We start from the raw sequence: 27,421 nt of genomic DNA, 5'->3' as shown, positions 1-27,421 counted from the left end.
GAGCTTTTATGTCAAATACCAAAAGTATGAATGCACCAATATAGTGAGAAAAGTAAGAGAGAAGAGCTTAGCTTTCCATAAACCTTTTATGCCTCAATTCTGTAACATAAATGGACTTCATTTTCATTAAAAGAATTCTATTTGATTTACAGAGTATTAGTAGTTGCATATCATTTCTCAGATACAATGTGATTGGTAACTATGCTTAGAGAGAAATAATGTACTGGCATCACTCACGCTTTCACAAGATCATTACTGCACTACTGAAAAAAGTTTAGAACACGCTGCTAGCTTAAAGTAATCCAGAAGGTCAAGAAAGCTTTCAGACTCCTGGCCTAATATTGGCTTATTATATCAATTCTTTCCAACAGGTTTCAGAAGAATCACTTCCTGAAAAAATTATGATTTTTCAGGAAGATATATCTGACTATATAGGATCCTTACATTCTCTATAGTTCACTGTTCAGAAATTGAGTAGTACTTCATCTCCAGTTTTCTGTATCTAGACTCTTGATTGCCTTCTACTATCTCTCCAACAGTCTGTACACAAGCACTTTGCATTGTTGTCTTACAAGTTGTTCATGTTTTGCTTTCTTCAACTAATATTCCAAAGTAACTATGGCACAAAGAGGTACAAGAAAGATCTAGAAAAGGGTTAACTTAAATCCAAACTGCTTCAAAAACTAAATAGAAGAGATAATTCCCCCTGCTCCTCCCACCCAGTCAATGCACCTCCTCACATGTCAGCACTAGATTTCTAGTAGCTTGCATACAAATTAGAAAACCAAGCTACATTTAAATGTTTGAATTGATAACTCTAAAAGTTAAATTGAAATGTATTTCCCAAGTTTCCATCAGTTTTGACCTGACCTGGCTAGAGTTTCCCTCCGCTTCTTGCAACTAAACTTGATTACTGCTGATGAGCATGTGAACTTCTATTATAAAAAACTGCTTCCTAGCTATCTCAGAAATTTGCACAAGAGCTTTCTAACTTTGATAAAACTCCCAGTTTACAGGGTATGAATACTAGAATAACAGGTCCTTGGGACTAGATATGGATGTCTTAAGCTTTACAGAGTCTGAGAAGGGCTCATTTGTGAAATTCAATGCTCAGGTGAGGCACTGGGCTTAGCCATTTTACTCCAAAATAATCAACCAAATAGAAAAACCAAACACACAAACATAACAAAACAAACAAACAAAAAACCCCTAACCTGCAACAACAAACAAAAACCCCAAACCACAAACCTATGCAAGAAAAACCCAACCACCAACCAAAAGGATGAACAGAAAAGCAGTAAACTATCCCCTTTGTCTTTGTGAGGTGATTATCCTTTATTTTGCCAGTTTGCCATTCTCCACTCACAAAAGTCTTAAACTGTTTTTCCTTTATGCATACTTATCATAAAGGCAGATGTCAAATTTGTGTATTTTGGGGTTTTCTTGTTCTTGAGTTTCTGGTATACAAAGTGATGCTTGTTAAGGGATTTTGCTCCCTTGCTCCACAGTTTGATCACTTCTGCTACAGGAACTGAACACAACCAGATAACCATAAGGTAACCATACACTGATTTCCCAGAACAAGCAAACAAACTTCTATCATTTATTGCAACATCAAATTTGCAATGGAGACTTACATAGTTTGGGGCACTGCTCCTGTTAGAGAACATCTGTTCAGCTCCACTGACTTTAGTGGAGCTATGTTTTTTATATGGTTAAAGGATGTAACCCACCTAATTTGAGACTGAAAAACAGACACAATAAAATTTAACATAGCTTGAGAAGGCTGTATATTAGAAAAAAGCTTACAAGCATCAAAAATTACTTTTCAGACAGTTACAAGAATGGATTAATTTTACATCTTGTTAATTTCCTTTGATTATATGATGTGGATGAATCGATGCTACAATAGGAAAAAAATGCAGGAATGTTGATCAAAATGTGCAAATGTTTTACAGCCCTTTGCTGCATGTTCATTCCATTTATTTTTCACTTAATTCTTTATATTGTTGAGTAGCAATGAAGAAAGCTTCTGATAGAATCCCTTGCTACAGAACAGCAAAATTGCAATACATGGCAAAGTCTATTTCTTCTGTAGTACCTCCCTCACTAAAATGTCAACACTGATCTCATGAGGGTATGTCTCCCTGGTTTTTTTGGTCCCTTATATAAATAGATTTATATAAAATAAATATCTTTATTTAAAAGATATTTAAGAGTGTCATAACCTTGAGTGGGCAGAAAAATTATTAATTTTGTCATACATAATCCACAGAGAGAGGAGATGCAAATTAAAATTGCCTTTAGTTTCTAGAATGCAGTTTTATTCTATAAAATCTATGCTATGAAATATCTGTCCCACTGGTTAAAAGGAGCTAATGCTAGAAATATTTGTTATTCTCCTGTTTCCATCCTTCTGTAACTGTTTCTAGTCTTGGTCACAGCCTTTTTAGATTTAGAATACACAAAAAGGAGATCGGTCAGCTCTTTGCACAGGCTTGGGCCCTGACAACTGAATTTCATGACAGAACACAGAACTTTGGTCAGAGGGGGAAAATTTTTATGTTTTCTTTTTCTAGGACTGACGTAAGGATATTCTTGTTCACAAAATTAGACCTACAAAACATGCTGGGTGATTTGCATTTAAACCAGCCTAGTCATCTGAATTAATAATGTGAGAAAGTAGTATTAGAAAGCAACATCAAACGTTAATTTAAAAATGAGGACAAAGTGTCAATCCAGAATGAAGTCAGTAAATTTTGTGATACAATTTCTGATTACCTTTTTTTGATATTCAGAAAAGTACATGGAAAAAAAGAGAACAAAACCATCTAATGAATGGGAACTATACCTATTTTAGTGAGAGATTTAACACAGTCATAAAATTCATACCTATTTGAATTCATAAGGGAAGAAAATGCTAATAATCTACACTTAATAGAGGTTTAAGACATGGTGTGTAGTGAACAGTGAAAGATCCCTTCTGCAATGATATATAGAACTTTTTTAGGCCCAGTACTCAACATCTTCAGTAATGACACAGAAGATTCAGTAAGGAATAAGAATAAAGAATCAAGAATCAAGAAGGTTGGAAGAGACCTCAAGGATCATCGAGTCCAACCTGTCACCCTACACCTCATGCCTATCTAAACCATGGCACCAAGTGCCACGTCCAATCCCCTCTTGAACACCTCCAGGGATGGTGACTCCACCACCTCCCTGGGCAGCCCATTCTAATGGCCAACCACTCTCTCTGTGAAGAACTTTCTCCTCACCTCCAGCCTAAACCTCCCCTGGCGCAGCTTGAGACTGTGTCCTCTTGTTCTGGTGCTGGTTGCCTGGGAGAAGAGACCAAACCCCTCCTGGCTACAACCTCCCTTCAGGTAGTTGTGGACAGCAATGAGGTCTCCCCTGAGCCTCCTCCTCTCCAGGCTAAACAGTCCCAGCTCCCTCAGCCTCTCCCAGAGGGCTTGTGCTCAAGGCCTCTCACCAGCCTCATTGCCCTTCTCTGGACATGCTCCAGCAATTCAATAAGCTGAAGAAAGATGCAAAACATACTAGAGATAAAGCAATAACAATGAGACAAAGATTTACAAAATAATCTGAAAATAACCACAGTGGATTAGACTAGAAAAAAGAATTGGAATGGTTGTTGATTAAAAATAACACAATTTCAGAGCAAGATCAAATGAGGGGAGTTAAGAGAGAAAACAATATATTTTATTGGTGTGAGCTGGTAGCAGGAAAGCCTTTGAAGGCTTAGGCTGTGTACACCGAAGGGATTAAACCTCTGGGATATTTTTATGTTATAAGATTTAGGTAAACTACACTTAAATAGATCTCCTGAGCAAGGATTAAAAAAACCTAAACAATTCAAATATATTTATAAGGTTAAATAATACGGTTGTAGAGGATTTAATTGTCACAGGAAACAAAAATTATGTTTAAAAAAAAAAATCAAATTAAATATTTAACTGTCTGGGAATATATTCCACAACTGGAATAAAAATACTTGATGCAACTTTATTCCCTTGACACTGAGAAAAGCTTCTCTGGAAAATTTAGAACCATCATAGTTTAGAATAACACAGACTAAGAGAAGCCAAGAAGAGGCACCCAGGGTAGGGACAATATTAGTGTATAGCATGAAATAGCAAAGTTTTAACATCCAAGAAAAGGGAACAAAAGAGCACAGAGATCCCATGAATGACAGAAACTCCTACAGAAAATTATTAATTCTCAGAACCTCACTTGATATCTCAGGACTTCTGCTGATTAGTACTTCACATCTGCAGCATCTAGTTCTATAAATCACAATTTTCCATACTGGATGCATATTAGCAGGCTATTCTGTCCAGAAATACTGCCATCAGTTAGAGAAAATATTTACTGTAAATTTAAATAACAGCACAAAGCAAGGTAACCCAAACCAAAATCAGACTTCCTTGCAGAGTCTACCTTGCTCTGCAGGTAATTATCACATTCAGACCTAAATGAATAGAGGTGTAAAAGACTTACTTCAGACAGAGCTGAGTTAAACAAGAGGTTGATAGAGGGGGGCAAAAAAAAAGAAATCAACAAAAAAACAAATCATGAAACAAAAAAAACCCACACACAATCACAACATGACAACAAAACAAAAAACACAAACCAATGAACTTTATTGCAGGAAGAAATAAGCCAAAAAGTCTTTCTAATATACTCCTACTTCAAAGACCTCTCAGGCATGAAAGGTGAAAATTTTAAAAAGGTTAGTTTCAGCTCTCAGATATGCCTGACTAATGTCAGATTACAATAAGAAATTACTTTAATTACGGCAAGTCAGGTAACTGTATGCCCAAAGCTTTTAGCTCTAATAGTCATAGTTAAGGAATTTTGAGTGAATCTATCATAACCACCACATTCATATCAATGCACCATTTGGGACCAAATTTTACCCTTAGTAATACCATTTCGAATCAGCACAAAACTCACTAAATTAACTGTTAATTCTGTTTACAAAACCTTCAGACTCATAAAGCAATCAGAAACGGAGGACATCTTTAATAACTAAAACAGTGGCGAGTATTTCTTAATTCAGACATTCACAGGAAAAAATGAAAAAGCTTGAAACCATCCTTAGACAAATTACTCCTCAGACACCACTTCCCTGGGAAGGTTCTATAACTGACTAGTGAGTCAGGAAAAATCTACCTTTTGATCTTTTCAGCTGAATCTCTGTAGCTTAAAACAGTAAGTGGAGTAAGGGCAAGGCCTTGATCATTCTAAACTGTGCTCTAAAGAAGAAGTTAGAAAATATTTCCCATGCATTAGCTTGCATCATGAATTTTTAAGACTCTTCCAACCAGAATAGGCCAACCCTCAGGTTCAACTACAAGCACTGTTGTGAAGTGCAGTTCTTGAGAATTAAGTCTCCCTCCACCCCAAAGGGGCATGTGATTCTTGTTTCTGGTATCACTGCCTGATGAAAGCAGGTGGAACACCACCTCCATTTCAATGAGTTTTACAAGTGCTTCAGCAGAGCCAAGTACACCTAACAAAATTAGTCCCTATAGGTGAACTATACATAAAAACACTGAAATTCTGACTCTGTGCGAGATGGATTCCAAGCAATCCAGTTTGTGATCCTTGGCAGCAAAAAGCTCTTGGGTCATTATCTAAAGAAAGATAAGTAATTTTTTTTTTCCCCCAACTAAAATGTTAAAGAAAGTTACCACAGTGACAGTAAACGAAAAAAATAAAATCCATCTTTACTACAATGAGAGTTACTACAAAATTATCTCAATGAATCTTCCCATTACCTTTTTACTATATCCATCTTCCATTTCTTGGATTTTTTTCAGAAGTCTCTACTACTGGCTGCCATCAGAACCAAGTTTTTGATCCAATTAGGTAGGTATTTAATATGACTTAATCAATGCTACTACAGTAAATCAGTGTGGTATACGCAAAGCAAGCTATATTGGAAAAGTCTGTACTTTCCCAGACTCAGGTCTGTGTTTCTCGGCACCGAAGATGCAGTGCTACTTAGATCATGTCCAGATGAAGAAGAAATTCAAGGTAATAAGCTAAATTAAAAAAAAAAAAATTACTCAGGCATGAAAGTTAACTGAAGAAGAGCTAAATATAGATGAAAGTATATTTTACATTGATGAATAATGTAGAACTAAATGCATAAAGCGATATGCAAAGGAAATGAAGAAGAATTTATTTGAAAAAATTAAGACAATCAGGGATACTCAGTGCATAGAGGAACAAACACAATTTCTCTTTTCCTCACCAACATTTGCCTCATTACACAGTTTGAAAAACATTACTACTGTGTAGTCCCCACTCCCCCCTACAGCTCCCCCCCCCCCCCAAAAAAAAAAAAAAAAAAAAAGAAACCCAGAGGAGGAGCTATAAGTTGCAACAAAAAATGCTTGGAATTTCAAGAAATATACTTTTGAATTCAGTTGTGAGAAAGAAAAAAAAAAAGTGATTGTAAAGTTTGAGTTGCTATTCTGAAGTTTCTAAAACCTGGTACAACCAGATGCTACAGAAGTGTATACTAAGAAAGTGTCAAACATTTCTGCCATGGTAGCTTTGAAGAATAGCAAAGAACAGTTTTGTTAAGGTTTGACAAAATGTTACATATAATCAAGGTTTACTTTGGCTGATATATTTGCTAGCTATGAGTTATCCTAGATATGGAACTTCAAATTGCTGAAGCAAAACAACATTCTGCCTTCCCTTTTTACTCTGAGTATATAGTCAGACATAAGAACATCTTGAAGTGAGATTAAAAAGAAACATTCTTGATAATTCCTAAGAGGTGTCTTTTGTTGTTTCAATTTTTTAATTAAATAGTTACATTTTAGTACCAATTAGCATTTTAATGATCATAAGCCAGGAGTGAAACAAGGTTCTATTATGCTATATTTAAAAAAGTTTTCTGTTCCAAGGAAACACCTTTTCAATAAAGGAGCTATGTTGCTATGTTCAATAAGTTAGAAATAACAACTAATAGAGAAGTTTATATACAGTGCTTGTGCTAGTTAAGGCTTTTTGTTGAAAAAAATCTTACCTTTGAAAAATGTGATGCCAATTAACACTGAAACAAAGGATGTGATACATGGTACTACTGTTGCCTCCTTATGAGTCCTTTTCCCCGATGAAATTTACCAACCATAAGAAAACCAAGGAGGAAATGCACAGTGACTTCAACCAGCATTTTGTGACTACTACTGCAGCCCAGAAGACAAAGTAAACAGCCTATTGAAACCCATTGCAGCGATAAATCCACTATTGGAGAGATACATATTCATTTTAGGGAATTAAAAATCCATGATATTTACATTTGACAGCACCAAATCCATAGTCTACTGTCTAAAATAACAACGGTACTCTCGGAATAAAGATTTTATATGCTGCACTGAGTTTATCCTCCTGAAATTAACATGTGCTTACTGTACAGATAAAAGGAACATGAACTTGTCTTATAATATTTTATAACATCTTAACTCAAAGTGATTAAAAAGTCCAACAATGAATTTCATACAAGTAATCCTAACCTACACGGGGTTTTTTGACGTCTGCCATTTGCAAATTTAAGGCACTGAATATTTGGAATACAATTAGAAAAAAATGTGACTTACATTCTTTAGATCTAGAATGCAGACCAGATTGACATTTTATCTACTTGTTCCTAATGAATTTAGACAATTACTCTCATAGGACAGATATGCGTTATATTGCATACAGAGCAACTGTCTTTAGAATCTTATTTTCCCAGACACAGTAATACAAAAAAAGAGAAAACCCCCAAAACACTCCGAAAAGTGGTAAAGAGACATCAGTTGGATCACTCTCCAGTTGGTAACATTATATACACTTATGTATAAAGATTTTCACAGGATGATACACATACGGAAAAGCTACACATGAGAAATTCGTCACTGAGGATGTGGATTTCCCAGACTTATGATCATTAATGTTGTGTCTACTTTAGCCACCACATTCAGTAAAATATTGAAAGTTTTATGGTATCTATTAAATTCTATTCTGTATTGCTCTATGTAGGGGCAAGTTTACATCCTCTTTTTCTATTCTACTTTAAAAATAAAAACCAGGAAAGTAATCATGAAATAGATTCCTGTGCAAACCTTCCATCTATGGACTCCAGCATATTCAGTTCAGGTTAAATCTTTGGAGATTACTTTGTGCCAAATTTAGCTTGCACTGAACATGCAACAGTATAAGTTAACCAAGAGGTTCAGCTAAAATAGCATGATTTTTTGGAAAGGACAAGAAAAAGTGAAGCAGGTACACAAGGCAGTACACAAAATTAACAGCTTTCTCTCTAAAGCATAGAAATAACAGATAAATCTTGTAAACAAAGTGTCTGGAACAGTAAGCCAGGACATACTATTCAGCAGAAAAGCAGAATTAAAACTTCCTATGCAATGCTTATTGCACTACCTTCTGCAAACACATTTTAAAAATCTTTCTTCGTGATGCCACCACAATCCCCACTTATATTAACTTTTCAGGGGTCTTTAGTTTCATTAAACCTGCTACGATAAAAAAGTATACTCTGTATGAAAGCATCATCATTGTAATATTCTTCAGATCATAAACTGCTAAGCAAACAAAAGCCAAGTATACGATTACCAGTTCAAATCAAACAGTGCTTTATATCCTAATTTCTAAAACAAAACATCAGCCAACTCATTAAGGGTATTTGGAGCTCAATTTAAAAATAATGAGAAGAATTAATTCAAACTCCAAAAGCTAACACAGTTTCACCTTGCATTACATGGAACATGATATAGCTGCTGGCAAAATATACATTGATATTTTATGCTTATTAGTGAACCACTTCTCATAAACTTATCACACTTTACAGATTATCTCCTGAAATGTAAATTTAACAATGTTTTTCCATGCATAAAATTACAACATTTACAAAGATCAACCTAGTGCTTGTTTATGTTTGGAAAATAGCACTTTATCCATATAAAAATTATTTAACAAAATAATCAAGCCTGAGTGTGCCCACATCTACTTTTCACTTGTCCAGAAGATGGCAAAAAGCATTAAAAAAATATTGTATTCTATTTTTCAAAGTCCATTTTGCCATCCAACAACAAATTCAAGACAGTAATCCATGAAAGAAGACCACGCTTTCAGAAATTCCTGGTGGTAAGTATGGCAGAAACTGAGTGGTGTTTTATGTAATTTATCAGAAAAATCATTGGCACATAAATCACAAATTTCAGCTGTATTCAGCTCTGTATTGTGGCAATGTACAGAAAACGTCTGGCTCCTGAATTAAAGACCTCATGTAGTTTTCCTGCAATTGTTTTTCCTTTTGGATCTCATACTCACTAATATTCTGAGGGATAAATTGGATGCCCCCATGATTATTGCTTATCTAGTTAGTCGCAATAGCACTGCTCCTTCTTGTAGAAAGATGTCATGAAGGATTCTGAGCTCAGAAATGGATCTTTGAAAGATCTCTTTTAAATGCAAAACTATTCCACAATCACACATTCATCTTGAGATTCCAAACCACCTTTTCCTGCTCAAGGCTTGGATCGTATTTGTGTTCATAGAATCATATTGCAGACTGCAATCACCACATCAGAAACTATTTTATTACTTCTTCTTTTCCTATTTTATCTGGGTTTAAATCCTAAACATTTTTTCCCCCTTATATTGATTTGCAGAGATTTATTTTGCAACTACTTGCATTAGAATTGCTTGAGGCACAGGTTCATCCATTTCTCCTGAGAGAACTCTGATCACATTTCTTACGGAATTTTTTCACTCATCCATCACTGATACCTATTCTAAGACATCATTTTCTGTCTCTTTCCTCCTGATGGACACTGCTGTCAGCATAGCTTGAAAGATATTAATCTTTCTTCTTTCAATATGCAAGCACCGTACTCTGCCAATTACCTGCCTTAACACAAATTGCTCCTGTATAACTCAAGATTTTGTTTGGGTTTTTTTGTTGTTGTTGTTTTTTAAATTACCACTGATTTACTGCTGTAAAACCATAAATCAGCTACTAATTCACCATTAGAATTATGTATTGTTCACAGCGAAACTCATTTGCTGTGCATGCTTATTCAAACCATTTCAGACACCAACTTTGATTTCTTAGGATGTATTTTAGCATGGCATTTATAAATCTCACTCAGGGAAAGTACTTATATGTAAAAACAGAGACATCTTGTGACCTCATGTCCACTTTATCTGGTGTTTGGTAGCTGCTATCTTAAACCTTGTAAGGCTGAGCACTACAGGGAGACTACTCTCAGCAAACCTGGCAGCTCCACACAGAGACAGAAGAGAAGCAGACCCAGTAAGTGACAGGTACATTATGCCTGTCTGTGCTAAGAAAGGGAGAAAGAGAGAGTGTGTGTGTGAGCACACAAACTGTAGTGTCACCTCCCCCAACATTTTTTGCCTTCATCTGACTATGCCACACGCCTCTTCTACTGGCTATTACTACTGATTCTATGCAGTTACAATTCCTTCTGTTGAAGACTCTCGCTGCTTTCTATAGTAATAAATAAGGTCAAACAGAAACCAATGATGTTACTTCAGACAGATCATCAAACATAATTCATATTGCCAACAGAAGGCATGGAAAGTTTAAAGAATTCTAATGCCATGATGTGATTATGCAGTACCAAACACAAAGGATTTTGTTTTCCATGACACAGCAGCAAGTTTTCTACAGAGGTTACCTCTTGCCTGACCCTTGGCACATATGATCAAACAATCTCTGTTCTACAGATCACCCACTAGGGTCAGTAACAACAGACAATAAGTTATTTTCCAACAAGTTCCCCTTGAACTCAGACGAGAGGCCTGGACACGTACAGCATTTGAAGCACACTTTTGTTAGTTGTATATCAGAGATTAAGCATATTTGCTACAGAGCTTGAACAGGAGATTTGCACTGATGCTGCCTGTAATGTGAAGATTTTACTTATAGTAATTTTAACTAACATTTCTTTAGTAAGCAATAAATCTCTTGATTTAAAAACCATTTTCATCCTCTTAAATGATTAGGTGCAAATTAACCAAGTATTTTGTGCACTGTACAATGCCTACAGCTAGTCAAAATCTGGTGACTATCTTCTGACATGCCTCTTCCCAGCAAATGACAAATCTTTCTTTAACGGAGATTCAGACTTAACATTCAGAAATGCAACTCAATTATTACATTCATAGCAAAGCAGCCAAATTACTATTGTGTGATTTACCAGCTAAAAATATAAGGTGAATGTAGTAGTCATTTAAACTGGTCAGTGTGCTAAGTTTTTTGCTGAGCTCCTCAAGCAGCTACTGAAGTCAGCTGATACAGCTTTCACAATAATTCCTGTATCAGAAATACAGAGAGTTCTGTGCTGCTTGTTAGCAGTGCTGCATGTGTAGCCACATCATTTCTATAGGCAATCCTTTTGTTAATTTAGACACTGATAATTTTACTACTTTTACATACAAGATAGTCTACCAGGAACATTCTCCACCCCCCCACCCCACCCCCCTTTAATTTTTACCTTCAATAATACAAATACGATAGTTCAATTTATAGGTTTCTACGTTTCAAAGGTTTCTTTTATATTAAGAAAGGCAATGGTGATATTGCCTGTAAATGGAGCTAAAATGCTATTAAATGTCTGTACTTTGAAATACATCCCAAAGCTATTTGATTTCTTTTCCTGCATCTTATTATAAGTCAAGAAAGTTCAGGTTGCCAAAACATCTTAAAATGCTGCCCAGAGCAGACCAATTTTTATTGTCAGCGGAAGCAAGCAATCCACAAACTTTTTGCCATAAGCAAATCTAAACTGGTCATATATGTTCATACTGATGAAAATATTCCCTACAGAGATTCAAAATAAAGAGATGGAAACAACATCTCAGCAGCAAAAGAACCATCAAGGGTCCTTTAAATAAAACCCTCGTTTGGATTTAAGCCTGTGTAACATGGGAATCTACCAAAAGGAAATAGTGTATGTATTTGTGTGGTTGTTTATTGGGTTTTGTACTAAAGCTAAAATTCACTGGTTTGGTTTTCAAGGTTTTCTTAGGTGTTTTTTTGTTTGGTTTTTTTTTTTTTTTGTTTGGGGGGGTTTGTTCGGTTGTTTTGGTTATATTTAGGGTGTTGGCTTTTCAGTGGCTTGTTTTTATAGAGAACTTTCAGAATCCTTTAATAAGTTGTCATTTCCTCATGTTTGTATCTCTCATCTCCCCATCTAATCCAAAGAACTGTGAAAGCATATATTCATTGAACGTTGGATAATTACTATCACTTTCTTCTGGTTATATAGTTATCATTCTGGATTAAAAGAATAAATTAGGCACAATTAGCAAAGGTAAATTATCTTCCTATGCAGTCACATTTTCACAGCCAAGATGCCTTTGTAAACATATTCATATGTATAAACACATAAATATACATTTAGTATTGTACGTCTGTATATACACACACACATACATATATATATATATACAAACAATAACCTGAGAGGGGTAGCTTGCCTTATGAACTAAGAATTTTCTTCATCAGGCAGCTCTAGACACTGACAAAGAAACTGATTAGATAACCTGGGCTTCAGCCATGCTATGAAGAGAAATTCAGAATAAAACTTCAACATTTACACGATAAAAATGAGCTCCATGCTGAAATCCCAGTGCAGTATAATTCCTTTTACAGCCACGGAGACTCTGTTGGAGATGAGAAATTAAAGTTCAACCTTAGGAAAAACCTTGACCAAAGATACTTCAGGAATGACCAAGGAAAACTGGAATACTGAACAACAAAACAATGAGGCAATAGCAATTTGTCTCAAGTGTCACACACGCTGTGTAAAAGAGGAAGATAAGTCACTGATGCAGCTTTCAAAATGCAGAACAAAACAGAAAATAAAATTTACATCGAAGTCAATGTAAAAGAAGATGGTGGTTTCAACAGTGAAAGTGCATGTTCTTGAGGACAGAAAATAAATCCCTTCCAGTCATTTAGGAAGAAAAATTCTTACACTTAGGACAGTCTTACAGGGAAGACAACATTTGAAATACACTAGTAGAATTTCTCTTTTTATAGACTAAGACCTATAGAGTCTGTTAACAGGAAACAGGATTCCTCAGGAACTCTCAGTCCCTGTTCCTTCACAAACTAGTATTAGCTCTATCTGAGCTAACTCTGCTGAACATGACTGTTTCTCAATTACCAACAAGCACATGAAGAACACAATTCGCTCTGCTGGCAATTTTGACAGAGTCAGCATTTCCAAGGCCTGAGTCAATATTCCCAGAGTAACAGTTTAGAAGTATTTAAAATGCTCAAAGTCACCTATGAGGTTTCCACTGCTCCTATGAAAAGATACTTTGAAACAAACAAACCAACCAAACAGAACTGCAAACATAATCAAGGGGCAAATGCCCACTTTCAGCTTTCAGAGGGCATCATTCACCCAGCTCAAATTTTTATATCAAGGAAAAGTTCAATGAGGTGATAACTATCACAGCCTGTGAATATCTGCGCTACTGTAAGAACTCTGATTCCAGGATGTTTTTTGGTCTAGTTATTTGTATTTCATATAAACCACCTTTAAACTAATATCAGTGCTTCATTCTGGGCTACTTTCTGGTATTGCTGAGTATTGATGATCTCATGAGTGTGATAGATTTCAGAGAACAAGGGCAACACCCAGCCAGTCAATTCACAGACTGGAGCATCCAACATTTTTATGCCAAGGCAAACAGTGAAATACCTGTAGGCTCCATGTTTTATAATTTGTCTTGACAGGAATTCCAGATTCCTGTTCTTGCGTTGTTCATTTGGGGGCTGACATTATTTTTGCTTGTTTGGGGTTGGTTTCAGGTTTTTTGGGTTTCTTAAAGGACTATGTCTCTACTCTTATTTCCATTTTAGTATCTCAGTTTCTCATCCTTTTGCCAGTTTTGAGATTGCTTTTGTTTTGTTTATTTTCTTCCCCAACATAAAACAATAAAAATAAAAATTGTTGCAAATAATATGAAAAATGAGAGGGGAAAAAAATTCGCACACTACAACACTCCTAGTGATCAGGTAACACATAGCAGCGTACCACAAAGTAAAAAGTAAAACAGGAAGCTTAAGTTAGAAGAGAAAATTGAATTTATTCCTTCTAGTCTCTTTCTACCAAAACTTGTGTTTCTAACTTCACGAAAAGAACCCTGATTCATCAAAGCTGTGGTTGCATTATATCACCTGTATAATAGCTTGTTCAATAAAAAGGTGGATCACTCAACTGGAAATATTTACCTTTTATTTGAGAAGGTTTTGTGAACAGTGTTTTCTTTTCTTTTTTAATTAATTATCTTATAAATAAATATGGTAAATAAATTGAAGTTAACAGCATTTCTGGAGAGTTATTAAGCCTCATTACACATGTGGTGTGGCTTAATCACTATGGATTTGTAGTATTGCATTTATTCAATTCTATAAACAGAAAATCTTTGTTCATCTCTTTTCTGACGTACTACAATTTTTTAAATTATTGTGTTTAATTTTTTTTTCCAAAGTGGCAGGGGAAGAATGTTCATGAACATTCCTGTTAACTTTCATTTGCACAAGTAATTACCACAAATTTTGCACTCAACTTCTTGTGAAGTAAGCCTCCCTTCTTGCCTGTAGTCCAATAAGCAAATAAAAAGGGTCATATATTAAAATGATAGTATTTAACCTTTACTTGTAATCTTATCTATGCTCTTTTTTTTCTTCCTCCACTAAAGACAGAGAATTAAGTTCCTTTATTCTCTGATTTCTCCTCAGGATTTTAGAAATAACAATATTCTGCTCAACCTTCTGCCCCAAAAGCTCAACTCCTTAAATTATGCAGTACAAAAGAGCATTTAAACACTGCAAATACTGAACCATTCGTCAGCTGACCTCTGCAAAAGAAGTCTGTGCTGTCAAATTATAATTGTAGTGCTCCATTCTCTTTGTCAAAATAGGAATTTAACAAAACCAAGTACAAAATTAGGAATTTCTCTCTGCCACCATTCACTTTTCAGTTAAAGAACTCCTTTCACTTCAAAGTCCAGAACGCTTAGTAAAGCACTTGTATAGAACTCTGGAAAACAGTAGATATAGACTGAAAAATACATACACAAGATATCCTAAAGTTCCTAACCTTTGATGATCTAAATAACAGCATTATTCAAGGAAACAAACCTTTCTACTCAATATAACCAGATTTTCATCTACTGGAAACAAGTATAAAAAATGAATGCCACAGGCTGTCCCCATCCACAGAAATAGGAGTGTCAAGTAGTGGTGTCAGAGAAACCTTCTTATTGAGTAGGAGGGTTTTTCCCCTCAGTAATCCTTAGTATTGAGGGGTATTTCTATACAAAAAATCTGAAGAACACAACTTCTGCTTTCCTTTAAAAGTATTCTATTTAAAAATATTGCAAAGATTAAAGAAAGCATTAGCATTCTTATATACAGCAGAAGTCACTTCTCATGTACCTATTACATAATGATTTAATATTATTAGTGACTTTAAAAATCTTTTGCCATTTTTTTTCCTACAAGGTTTACTAAAAAAGTATGTTTTTCCAACCACTGTAGCTGAAATATCTGCTTTAAAACTTCATTATGCAGTAAAAAAAGATGGATATATTCCCAGTGTGGCCATACACCATCTGCTTAAGCAAATACACTTAAGGTGCTTCTACAATTGTGATAAAATGACAGCAAATGTAAGCACACACTGAGCTTATATTCTAAAATGATGATTATACAACTATAGTTTGCATCATTAGAGAGCAATAAAAGTCTTTATGTTACATTTAAAAGGCAAGGACCTTTATCAAAGAGAAGCTGGAAAAGGAAAATAACAAAGAAATTGTCTATTCAGTTGTCTTGCATTTAGGAGCACTAATAACTTCATGACCGTAATTGGTATCTAATACTGCAAAGGTATTTTTCTCACTTTCATATATTTTTACTGATATACAAGACCTGCAGTTTTATTAGGTTCCAGGAGTGCTTCTTTCTCATTTTCCAGGTGGGATTAATCATAAGCCCAAGTAAATTCCTTGTTCTTAGGAATAGTTCAGTCAAGATTCTCTGTCTATTTAGATTGCTGTTCTTTAAATGAACAGTGATGACTGGGAAATGCTAAATTCATAGCTTCCTCCTTGCACAGTGAAATGCCCTCTCAAACAAAGGCTGAATAAGAAATAATAACTTTTCATTTTAGTAGTCAGTAGCACCTTTTCTATTCTGCATGACTAACATTATTAGCTAGATATCATACCTGTACTAAAACATGGCTAATAGAAAAGCTTCACTATACGGCACGCTTACCAGGGTATTAGTAATAACCCTGTAGAGAGTACAGCTAAAAACTCTGCTACTTTAAGGCCAACATCAGCAGTTTTCTTTGGCAAAACCACTTTTTCTTCTAGAGTTTCAGTAGTCTTGGTCTCTAAATTGTGGAATGAACAAAAAATAAAAATCCACCATCTGTTCCTGTGTTCCCGCCCTGAGGGAGACAAACTTTCCTGGCAGTAAATAGTTCAGGATTTAATTGCACCCAAAGCTAATACAAGTAAACACAAAAACATAAACCACCATTCTTACCAAGTGGAAATTTTGTATAATTTTACTTAAGCCTATTTCTTTGGACTATACTTTAGCCTATTTTTGCTGTAATCTGCTTTCCCTTATTTCTATTGTTTGCTTTCAACAACTTTACATCTATGCTATCATTCCAGATAAACAAAAAACTAAAGGATCTAATTAGATTTCATTGTCCAATTTATCAAATTCTATTTACTTCAAGCTTGAGTATGAGGAAGAGTACATTTGCTAAAGCAAATACCAGTAGCAACATTTTCTAATCTCAAATAACTCGTTTTTTGTTTTTTTTTTAAAGCAATCTAGTGTCTTAATGAGATGTAAAACCTTCAAATATCATAAATTTTAGAAATATTAATAATGTTTTAGTATCAGTAGAAAAACTCTGAGATTTCAAAGACAGCAAAAAGAATAAATTCAGAGTCAAAAGAGATAACTAAATTAAATTGAGAAAAGAATTAATTATTTTGAATTCCTGAAATTAATCTTTCAAAGTCCGCTTCAGCTGCAGGATTCTTTGGGCCATTCAATATAAATTTTGGTAAGAGCCAAGTCTGCATTATCTCAGGTCAAAGTCTTAATTTGATAATATGTTCTCTTTTAAGTACAGTTTATGCTAAAAGGAGTATTGTATGGCATCAGCAGTTCCATAACAAATAAACAAAAGGCTGTCATTGGATTACTCCACACATTATAGGTCTCTGCCAAATTTCCAAATACCATCCTCTGCTTGCAATATTTTCTATCACAGTGGCATAACTAACTGTCTTATGTTTTTAAAACTAAGCTAACATATTTAGTATATAAAAACTTCTAAGTCATGGTAATAAATAGAATATATATACTACAATGTCCATCAATATCATGCTACTTGATTTATTTTATTAGCCCGTCTATGACACAACAAAGAGTATGCAACCCAAGTCATGTTCTGTTAGAACAGCTTTTAGCTAATTATTTTCTGGTTATTTCTTGTGTTTGCCCATACCATCACTTTGAGAAATTATCTTTTTAAAAAAGGCAGATAGCTGTCACAGAAGTGGAAGGAGGTCATCTTTGTAGCACGTGATCTAGTCACAAGATGAGATGAAACTAAGGGAAAAATTGGAAGCTATCTAGGCAGTGACATACAAAGAATTTACATTTGGAAGAGTCCAGCTTTTACATCTCATTAATTACATTCTCCATTTTCTAGTAGATTCCAAGAAGCATGCAAAAGCCTACAATATTTACAGGAAGTAACAGAATTTTGCCTAAACTAGGTACTGTCAAATATGTAGAGTAAGTTACCTGGAATCATATCCCATTTCTTGGGTTCCACTAAGGGTCTACACATAAAAAAACAACCAACCCTAAAAAGACAATGCTACTTTTCTAATTTTTGTTTCCTGTGAACCCACAAAAATTTCTATTATTCTGTGCTAAGGGAGAGTAAATAGTAAGGCACAAGAGGCAGCTTTAAACTCACATATTTTATCTACCGTAGATTTACTTTCCTGATCAACTATTAGTTACTGGAGTCAGAAAAGGAAATTTAGGATCATTCATGAATACCTACATCATTTCAGTCTTTGTTAAAAGGAGGTTGGGGGGTAGTGTGGTATGTATGTTTGTTTGGGGTTTTTTGGTTATTTTGGTTTGGTGTTTTGCTTTTCTTTTTTTTTTTTTCAGTTGGTATGCCATATACTAGCCAACTTGAATTACAAATAGTATGCCAATGTTTTGTAGATCTATCCAATTGCTAATGATTTTGAAAGGCCAACAATATGTTCCATCAGACAAATTTCCCACGAGATCTAATGACACGATTTTAATTAAAACTTTAAAAAATTTAATTTAGACAAATCAATGCATATCAGCTTTTGTTGTTCTAAACCAAAATAAAATTATTAAATGTCAGATAAGTGCAGAAATGGAGGATGCAGAGACTTTTGGAACCATACTTGTGCAATTCTTATACTCTTAGTAACATGTGAACACTTTTATGATGGTACTGGATTAGCAGCAAGAGTGTGAAAAAAAATCTATATTGTGACGTGCATTGTCCTAGTTGCAATAGCAGGATCAGGTTAGAAGGAAGGGCACTAGCAGGACTTTAATGCTACCTCTACACTGACCACTGAACTCTGCTTCTGTTTCTCCTCTTATCTCCAAATCTCCTTTAACAGTGTTGGAAACCACTAGTGGAGCTCTGTGGACTAATTTCTGTCAGTTCTAAACCAGACCAAGGATGTGTAAGTTGGGATGGTTTTCAGAGATGGTTGAGATTGAAAGGAATCTTCAGAGGTCACCTGATACAATTCCACTACTCCAGAAGGGCCACTTAGAGCTGGCTGCCCAGTACCATGTGCAGAATATCACCCAGGAAAAAAACTCTGCAACCTCTCCAGGTAACCTGTACCAGTGACTGGTCACCCTCACTGTAACAAAATAAAACAAAAAACCAAAACCAAAACCACCACCACCACCAAGTATTATTTGATGTTCAACTACAACCTCCTGTGTTTCAGTTTATGCCCATTACCTATAGTCCTCACACTGAGCACCCTGGAAAGAGTCTAGTTCCATATTTGCAACTTTCCTTCACACTGAGGAGATCCTCCTGAGCCTTCTCTTTTCCAGGCTGAAAAGTCTTTGCTTTTCCTCATAGAAGAGGAGCTTCACTCCCTTAATCATCTTTGTGGCCTTTCATTGAACTTTCTCCAGTATGTCTGTATCTCTCCTGTACTGGGGAGCATGGAACTGGTCACAGTACTCCAGGTATGGCCACGTCCTTTGATCTGATGTGAATAACTTGACCAGGATACAATTAACCTCTGTCACAAGGGCACTTAGCTGGCCCATCCTTTAGCTTCTTAACATACCAGTCCTATGCTACAAGGTCCCTCTCCCAACATGGTCTCTTGCATGGAAGGAATGATATAATAGATAGCTGCATATTATCTGCCTCTATAAACAACATGTAGAACTAACGTTGAACTATTCAGCCAAATGCAAAGTGAACTGCAGACTTGAACTTTATGCAATATTTGTTCTAATAAAAGAAGGTGAACGAGGCACTTCATTCAATATGTAATAAAACATACCATCTAATACCATCTTAATTTAGAGCAAGAATGAACAATATATGCATAGCTAATGAAAAAAGTTATTTATTTTCTAGTAACTATAATCCGAGTGTACTTATTTGGAAGAACTATTGTACTATATTTAGAAAATATGTAGGAGATATAAGTATTTGTGAAACAGCTCATGAAAGCAGTGTTTCCATTTTAAGCCAAAAAATCACTAAAGCTATTCCTTTTTCTTGTCCCCTTAAGCACTATTTCCCATTTACTTGGAGAGGAAGGGGTGGGGGGGGGGGAGGAACCCTACAACACCCAAACTAAAAACACTAAATGTTGTTTTGTTCAAATTCCTGAAGCTCATACAGTCTGTAAGTGAAGTTTATTATCACAAGCAGGCACTGAGTTTCCATCTACACTAGGAAAATAGACAATCTGGGTAATAATATCTGCATTTTAAGTGTTGCTTGTTTGATTCAGAGACTTTATAGAGACTTTAGAATGCAGCTTCCAGCACAAATGCAGCTTCTTTGAACAGATTTAACATTGTTACTGGAAGCAGAAAATGTTTTAAAATTAAAATTCTTATGCCAGTGAAAATCTTTGATGTCTATAAACCCATTTCTTTGTGTGGTAGCAAACGGCAGTCATGCCCCATAAGCAATTTTAAACTACATTAAGTTTTGTACAGAGATTAACTAGAGAACACTAATTCCTCATCACTAAATGAATGCAGAATACATAATAGGTTAGAATTTATTAACATATTTATTCCACTGTTGAAGGAATTAACACACAAAGATTAACACTGCCCCAGCTACTGAAAATAAGAGATGTCTTTGCAGCATGTCTTTAGTCACTGAAAAAAATCCCTATATTTATATTGTGTTTGAGGCTTATCACTGCCTCATTCTACATTTTAGAAGTAGACATTTCATTCAAAGGAGAACAAACAGAATACAGTTCTAGGCTTCATATGTAAAGTGGTACAATATCACCAACAGCAATGAATGCAGGGTATGTTGAATGTTTAGGTTTTAATTAAGCAAGTTATATGCATGTTCTTATAAACATCTTGCACTCGGTTTCACTCTGCAAATTTAGTAGCAGATATCACATACACAGGTCTTGCATTTTTATTCAGTTAGGCATTTTAAGACAACAGTGGGCAATTTTAGGCAGCTGTTTGTAACAAATTTTGCATAGATTTTTTGAGGAAGAAACAACAGTCTTCCAAATCTCATGAACAATGCAACTCAGGATAATCAGGCACGTGGGGAAAGCAGACTGCGTGAACAGTGCTAAAATTTGGGTCATGGTTTCAAAAGGCAATTAAAAGAACCAGTTTTTCTATTGGTTGGACAATCACTTTCCAACAAAATGCTGAAGGAAGCAGAATTGCCTACCACTACTAGTTAATTTTTACCACTCTGTGAGTGTACAATTGTTAATGTTAATAGTTTAAAACATGTAAAATTTCTGCATGATGTCATAGTTAAATTAATTGTTAAATGTTCCACTAAAGTGAGCATGAGTAGATCATGTACTGAATTCCTAATATAAACCAAATTATTCCCATGCTTTTTTCAAACCTTTTTTAAGATAAAGCAGAATCTTAGACTTCTGATACAGTTCTGAAAGATCTTTCACATTTGTTTTCATAATCCAGTTTATGCTGAATATGTATTGGGATGGTAGTTGAAGCTTGGCAGTTTATCAGCAGCAGCCTTAAGGGTGTATGCTATCTGAAGGAATCCAAGCTTTCAAAAAGAGGATAATGATGAAGTTTTTGTGAGCTTCAATAAAGATGATAACTGATAGCCACAGGAAAAAAAAATCAGACATATATTTTGCAATTAAAACACTGCACTAGAATATTGTTCAGATTAACATAGCCTAAATTTCTTTTTAAATACTAGCTAATGATCGACAATGAATCATGAGTTTTCAAGATTTGTATTTAAGACCAGATAAAATACTTCCTGCCATTAAATTGGTAAGATGGCAGAGACTTACATGTTTCCTCTTGAAGTATATGAGCATCAAATGAGATTAAATAAATGACATTTCTTCTAAATTAGTGTGTCAACATTTCTGGAAGCAGCCTAAGACCACACTCACAGAGTGTACTAATGACATCCAAAAATAAAAATAGAAGAAAATCTTTAGCCTAATCCTGTGGCAGTCACTAGAGAGGCTAAACCAGTCTTCTAGATCTTTTATTCAGGCTACTGTTAGGATTTATTTCAATTTAACTCGCTTCCTCCAGCCCTCTTTCAAAAGAAAAATCCTAGTATTTGCAAAGCCTGCTTGTGAAATCCTATGTTGCTTTTAGTTATAAGACCTGCTGTGTAGAAAACAAACACCAAAGCTTGTTTTGAATATGCTCCTGATGCCTTATTTGATATTTAATTCTTTTACTGGAATAAAAAGCAATCTATTCATATCCACCCTCAGCATGCTCTGGTAACTAACAGCACAGAAGGTTACAGCTTTGACGTAGTAACTTCCACTACCTCAAAAAACATTTAGCAAACGTTTCAGACATATAATCATAGAATTGTTTTGGGTGGAAAAGACCTTTAATATCATAGAGTCCAACCATTATCTTACTCTACCAAGACTTGTGCTAAACCACATCCCTCAGCATTCCTACTCCCAAGGAGATCAACTCCTCACATGGCTCTTTGAGGACTACCTGGTTTCATACATGCCTTAGGTAAGACACTTTTCAGTGATGTTAATGGAGTTTCAACACATAAACCAAAGATCTCTTTCATTTAGCAAATCAATTCACCATGTATGTATTTAAAAGAGCAATTTTCAAACCATTAAGTAGAAGTCATGATGTATGATATCATCTGTAATCATTCACTTACAGGATGTATTATTTAAATAATTTTAGCTACTTAGCTGCTATTGTAATGTTAATCAGATATACAGAACATTTGCTTACAAAATTTTCTTCTCCAGACACAAAACATTAAAGTGTCTTCTGACAAGCTTACTCTTTTAAATAAGGCGTATTCCCCAGCTTCTGTGATCTTAAGCCCAAAATCCAATCCAAACTTAAAATAAAAAGTTTAAAACTTAAAATTTATTTATGAAGAAATACTTCTGCCCTAAAATATCTATTAAAAAAATTAACCCAGTACAAGGATTTGAAACCCAGAAAACCAAAGCACAACCTCATCAGAGTTAAATATAAAGCTTAGAACTGATAACATTCATCAAACAAATAAAAAAATCAATAAAGTGACCAGGTATACAGTCTTCTGATCTGAAAATCAACTGATTTAGCAATAAACCAGAAAGCAAAAATCTATATCTGTAATCATCATATAGAGTCATTGTTGTCACTGACTATCGTATCATGCAACAGTATGTTGTTGACATACTGAACCTCTATCCCTTCCAGTGCCTGCCAGTTCAGAATCTCAGAATGATAGGAGTTGGAGATGATTTTTGGAGATCATCTTGTCCAACAGGATATGAGCTTGACTGCCCTGTAACTACATGGATCCTTCTTCCTTCCCTTTTTGAAGACTAGACAGTGATTTGTGGGTGTCCAACTTGCCTACATGTTCTCTAATCTAGTCCTCCTCAAATAAGGGAGAGTCTTTTTTACTCCAGACTTTCTCTCTTGCCTCCAGACACTAGGATTCCTGAGGGAATTCAACAGGAAGCCCATGTTTTTCCTATTCTTCCTTTTCCGACTGATATACTTGAAGAAGCCTTTCTTCTTGTTTCTCACATTATTTCCTAGATTTTATGCCAAGATGACCTTAACTTCCCTTGTAGCACCCCTACATACCCTGGCAGTTCTTATATTCTCCCTAAATGGCCAGTCCCTTTTTCCACACACTGTAAACTTCCTTCTTCCACTGGATTTTTTTCCAGAACTTCCTTGCTCAATAATGCAAGTCTCTTCCCTCCTTGATTTCTTACTCATATGGATGCATCAATTTTGAGCTTGGAGGAAGTGGTGCTTGAATATTAACCAGTTCCCTTGCCCTCCCTTCCCCCTCCCCACTCCCCACCTTCTACAGTCCTAACCCATGGGATTCCTCCAAGTAGGTCTCTGAAGAGTCCAAGTCATCTCTCTCAGATTAGCCTTCAATAAAGAATTCTGTGAAAGCCTGAACAAAATACTCAGAATATTTTTCTCAACTTAAGATTTTTTTACTTTATTTTATTTCTTCTGGTCTCAGAAACAGCTCATTGAAGTGAGACCATTTGTGCCAGAAGATGCCAGCTAAACTCAGAAACAGCTCATTGAAGTGAGACCATTTGTGCCAGAGGATGCCAGCTAAACTAGCAAGGAGGACATGTGGCAGTGCCCTTCTAACACCATCAATAGTGACTGAGTTTACCTTCTCTGTCCTGGAGTCCCACTGAACTTAATTTACTAGTGGCTAGCTCTGAAGAGTTACATTAAAGGAAAGAATCACGTGAAAATGTTCAAAATATTTTGCTTCGTTTACCACAGAGGTAAAATATTTTGCCTCCTTTACCCTCCCTGCCCCCCCCCCCCCCTTACCCTCTTGGACACAAAGGGACAAGAGAAAAGAACAGAAATGTTAGAACTTAGCCAAACCAATGCAGCCAAGGTCAAGCAGAAGCCAACAGAAGCAAAAAGATGGTATCTCCCAGAGCAAAGAAGCCAAAAGAGAGAGATTGTTTACCAGACTAATTCTTATGGTAGATATCTCTCCATTGGATTGTTTAGAACTTATCATTATTTTCCTTTTTACACGCAATAGTAATTTATTTACATTTTACCACTTTCTGTTCAAGATCTGTGGAAAATTTTAACGGTGCAGTCTAAAACCACCACAAAAGTGTCACCTGTTTAATACCTCTGAAATCAACACAAGATGAGAAAGAAAAGAGAAAAGGAAGTATTTTACACTGTCTGTAGGTATCTAGCTATAGTGCCCATATAAGAAGATTTGGGTATCTCATAAATAACAGTTTTCAGAAGGCAACTCATATCAAGCCACTTGGATACCCTAGTCCTTTTCCGAAGATTGTCACTGACTAATGAAAAAAATTTACTTATTTTTAATCCAGCATTTAAATTAGGTGTCTGAAATTGAAATGATTCAGATATTCTGTTTCCACTATAATAGATATGAAACCAACACGGTAACTTTAAAGCATAAAGATGAGCTAACAAAACCTTAGTCAACATTTGGATTATACTTCTAGCTAAATTACTGTCTCATTTTGCATTTCAGTAAATAAATCACACTACATCTTTCTCCCTAAGAAAAAGAAACACTGTAATTTACAGTGAACATGCTCTGAATTTATTTGTATTGTATATGGCACATTGAAGGACTGAAATTAGGCCCATAAATTTAAACACATTAGTGTTTGTTACTGTCATTTGTTCTATTGGAATACGGCATCAACAAAGTTTTAAAAAGATACTGTGATTAAGACAAGACAGAGGCATTCACAAGCCATTCCCTGTGAGCCCTAAAAACTATATTCCTAAAATAAAATTGTAATTTTTTCACTATGTCAGAACACGTTTCTTACTTAAAGTGTATATATTGTGATGATATACAAATTTTAAGCAGTGTCCACTTTAGTTTTGAACACATATAAACTTTACTATTACTTTGTGATGGTTTTAAGACTGACGTCTTAATTTTTCTTCACAGAATTCGAGCAGAGAAAGTGAAAGAATGTAAACAAATCACTCCTGGGTGTAAGAAAGCAAATTAATGATAATTCTAAACACTTCCATTGGAGAGATAGAAATGCTTAAGAATCACTACTCAAAACGAAGCTGCTCAGTCTCAGCTTGCTCAACCTCTGTCTGCCTGCTAGTTTTCTGGCTGAAAATAACATGCTGACCTTGACAAGCTAAGTCTAACAACCTCTCTCTGCTTCTTGACTCTCTGCCTTCTGCCAGGGAGGGTCTGGGGGGAGGCCTTCTGGCTTGGGGGGAGAGGCCTTGGGAGGGGAGGCCCCTTGGAGAAAAGCTCCTTGGGGAAGAAGCACAGCCCCTCAAGGGGAGGGGGAAAGCCAAGGCGGCTTGGATTTGTGTTTCTGATGATTGTACATATTTATAAATGTTGTGAATAGTGTACATTTGTACATATTCTTTGCATTTCATCATAGATTGTAGTTTTGGTTGTAAATACAGCTTTCATTTGCTTCCAGACTGAGCTAGCCTGGTTATTGTCGGTGTGGGAGGGGGATTTCAGCTCTCACACTGTTACATACATAAAAGCCTATTTCCTGTTATACTATTCCCACACGCATCTCCTTTTATCTATGTATCTTAGATGTCCCTCTCTCAGCTTGTTTTGATGAAGTTGCTGAGTTTAATGTGTACGTTGAAGGAGGCAGAGCAGGAAAGACACCCTACCTTGGCAGTCTTCCCATTTACTTAGCAAGAAACAATTGTATGAAGCCCAGTTGTGCAAGTGTTATATTTTTTTCTTTAAGTTCTTGGGAAAAGATAACTTTTAGAATTGGTTCCACTTGAACAACCTTATACTAGAATACAATCTTGTAAATTCTGATTAAAATTTAATTTAATATTCCCCCAAAGGTGAGTATGGTTTAACAAAAATGTTTTAGTAGATGTCTTTCTGTGGTCATGGTATTTATTAGTTACTATTACCAAGAATACAATTATATCCACAACATATAATAATGTTAACCAAAATAAGACATGAATTAATCCAGATAAACTCATTCTAAATAGCCATATTTAAAATAATTTTCTTCACACTCCCTAAAAGCCACCTGCCTTTTTCAACCAGTAAAAACATGCTGCAAATCTGTCAAAGCATTCATAAACAACCTTAATCAAGGCCTGTATTGTCAGAATTCCAGAAACTTGTAACCTATGCTCAAATTACATAGGATAAAGCAAGTTGCAGTTGCTGACATGCTTAGTATGAGATACTAAGCATAAAAGTCTTTATCTCCCTCAGCATCCAGACTGGCATCTCAGTATTCACAAGATTAAAAAGCAGCTAAGTTGACATACTTTCATAAAGATGCAAGTGTCCAAACTCAAAGCAAGGAAGACCCATATAGCCATGAACAAGTTGCTGATTTATCAACTTCAACACCAAATATGAGCACAGGTCCTGCAGCCTCACAAAACCCCTTCCAAGAGACAACTAGTTTAGTCAGGTTAAAAAGGGGTGATTGTCCAGAGCACTGCATACAAATAAAAAGGAAGAAAAAAAATCTGTAAAATATCTCAGGAGTGAAATATTTGCTGTATTAAATGATTCATTTATTCACTGTACACTCAGTACAGTCCCTAGGGAGCTTTAATTGAACAGCTTGAAAACACATTCATGATAGCAATATTTCAGATACTGTTCAGCTGCACTTACCTTTGAAGAAGCAATCTTCATTGTGTACGATGGTGACCTTTTGCTTTTTCAGACAGGCAGCCCTGTGCACTTCACAATGATTTTCATAGAATTCTCCATCCGAACCACACACAGGCTTGTAATGTGGCTTGCAGTGCTCCATGCACAGACACTCAGCTTGACCTGTCTCCTCGTTCACAACACAGTGTCTACCCAGACCACAGTACTTGTTTTCACAGGTTCCAAAATGTCCATCTTGACCCATATACCCTAAAAATAAAAAGTAGGGGGGGATGTGAGATATTAATTATATTCTGTTTAATTGCATACAAGATACAAAAAGAACTGTATTGTGCAAACAAAAG

At 35.5% G+C, this 27,421-nt stretch overlaps 1 protein-coding gene across 3 annotated transcripts in view; it reads right to left on the bottom strand.

The window, feature by feature from the left end:
• Positions 1 to 27,421, bottom strand: part of FSTL5 (follistatin like 5) — a 226,324-nt gene that overhangs the window by 147,910 nt on the left and 50,993 nt on the right. For all 3 annotated transcript variants that reach the window (XM_054383005.1, XM_054383006.1, XM_054383007.1), the window contains exon 3: positions 27,078 to 27,326. In XM_054383005.1, the coding sequence (XP_054238980.1) occupies positions 27,078 to 27,326 (249 nt within the window). The remainder of the gene's footprint in view (positions 1 to 27,077; positions 27,327 to 27,421) is intronic.

The sequence above is a fragment of the Indicator indicator genome, chromosome 8 (assembly GCF_027791375.1).
Source record: "Indicator indicator isolate 239-I01 chromosome 8, UM_Iind_1.1, whole genome shotgun sequence".
NCBI classification, from domain to species: domain Eukaryota; kingdom Metazoa; phylum Chordata; class Aves; order Piciformes; family Indicatoridae; genus Indicator; species Indicator indicator.
The sequence above is the reverse complement of the archived record's forward strand: the minus strand, read 5'-3'. Positions and strand labels throughout refer to the sequence as shown.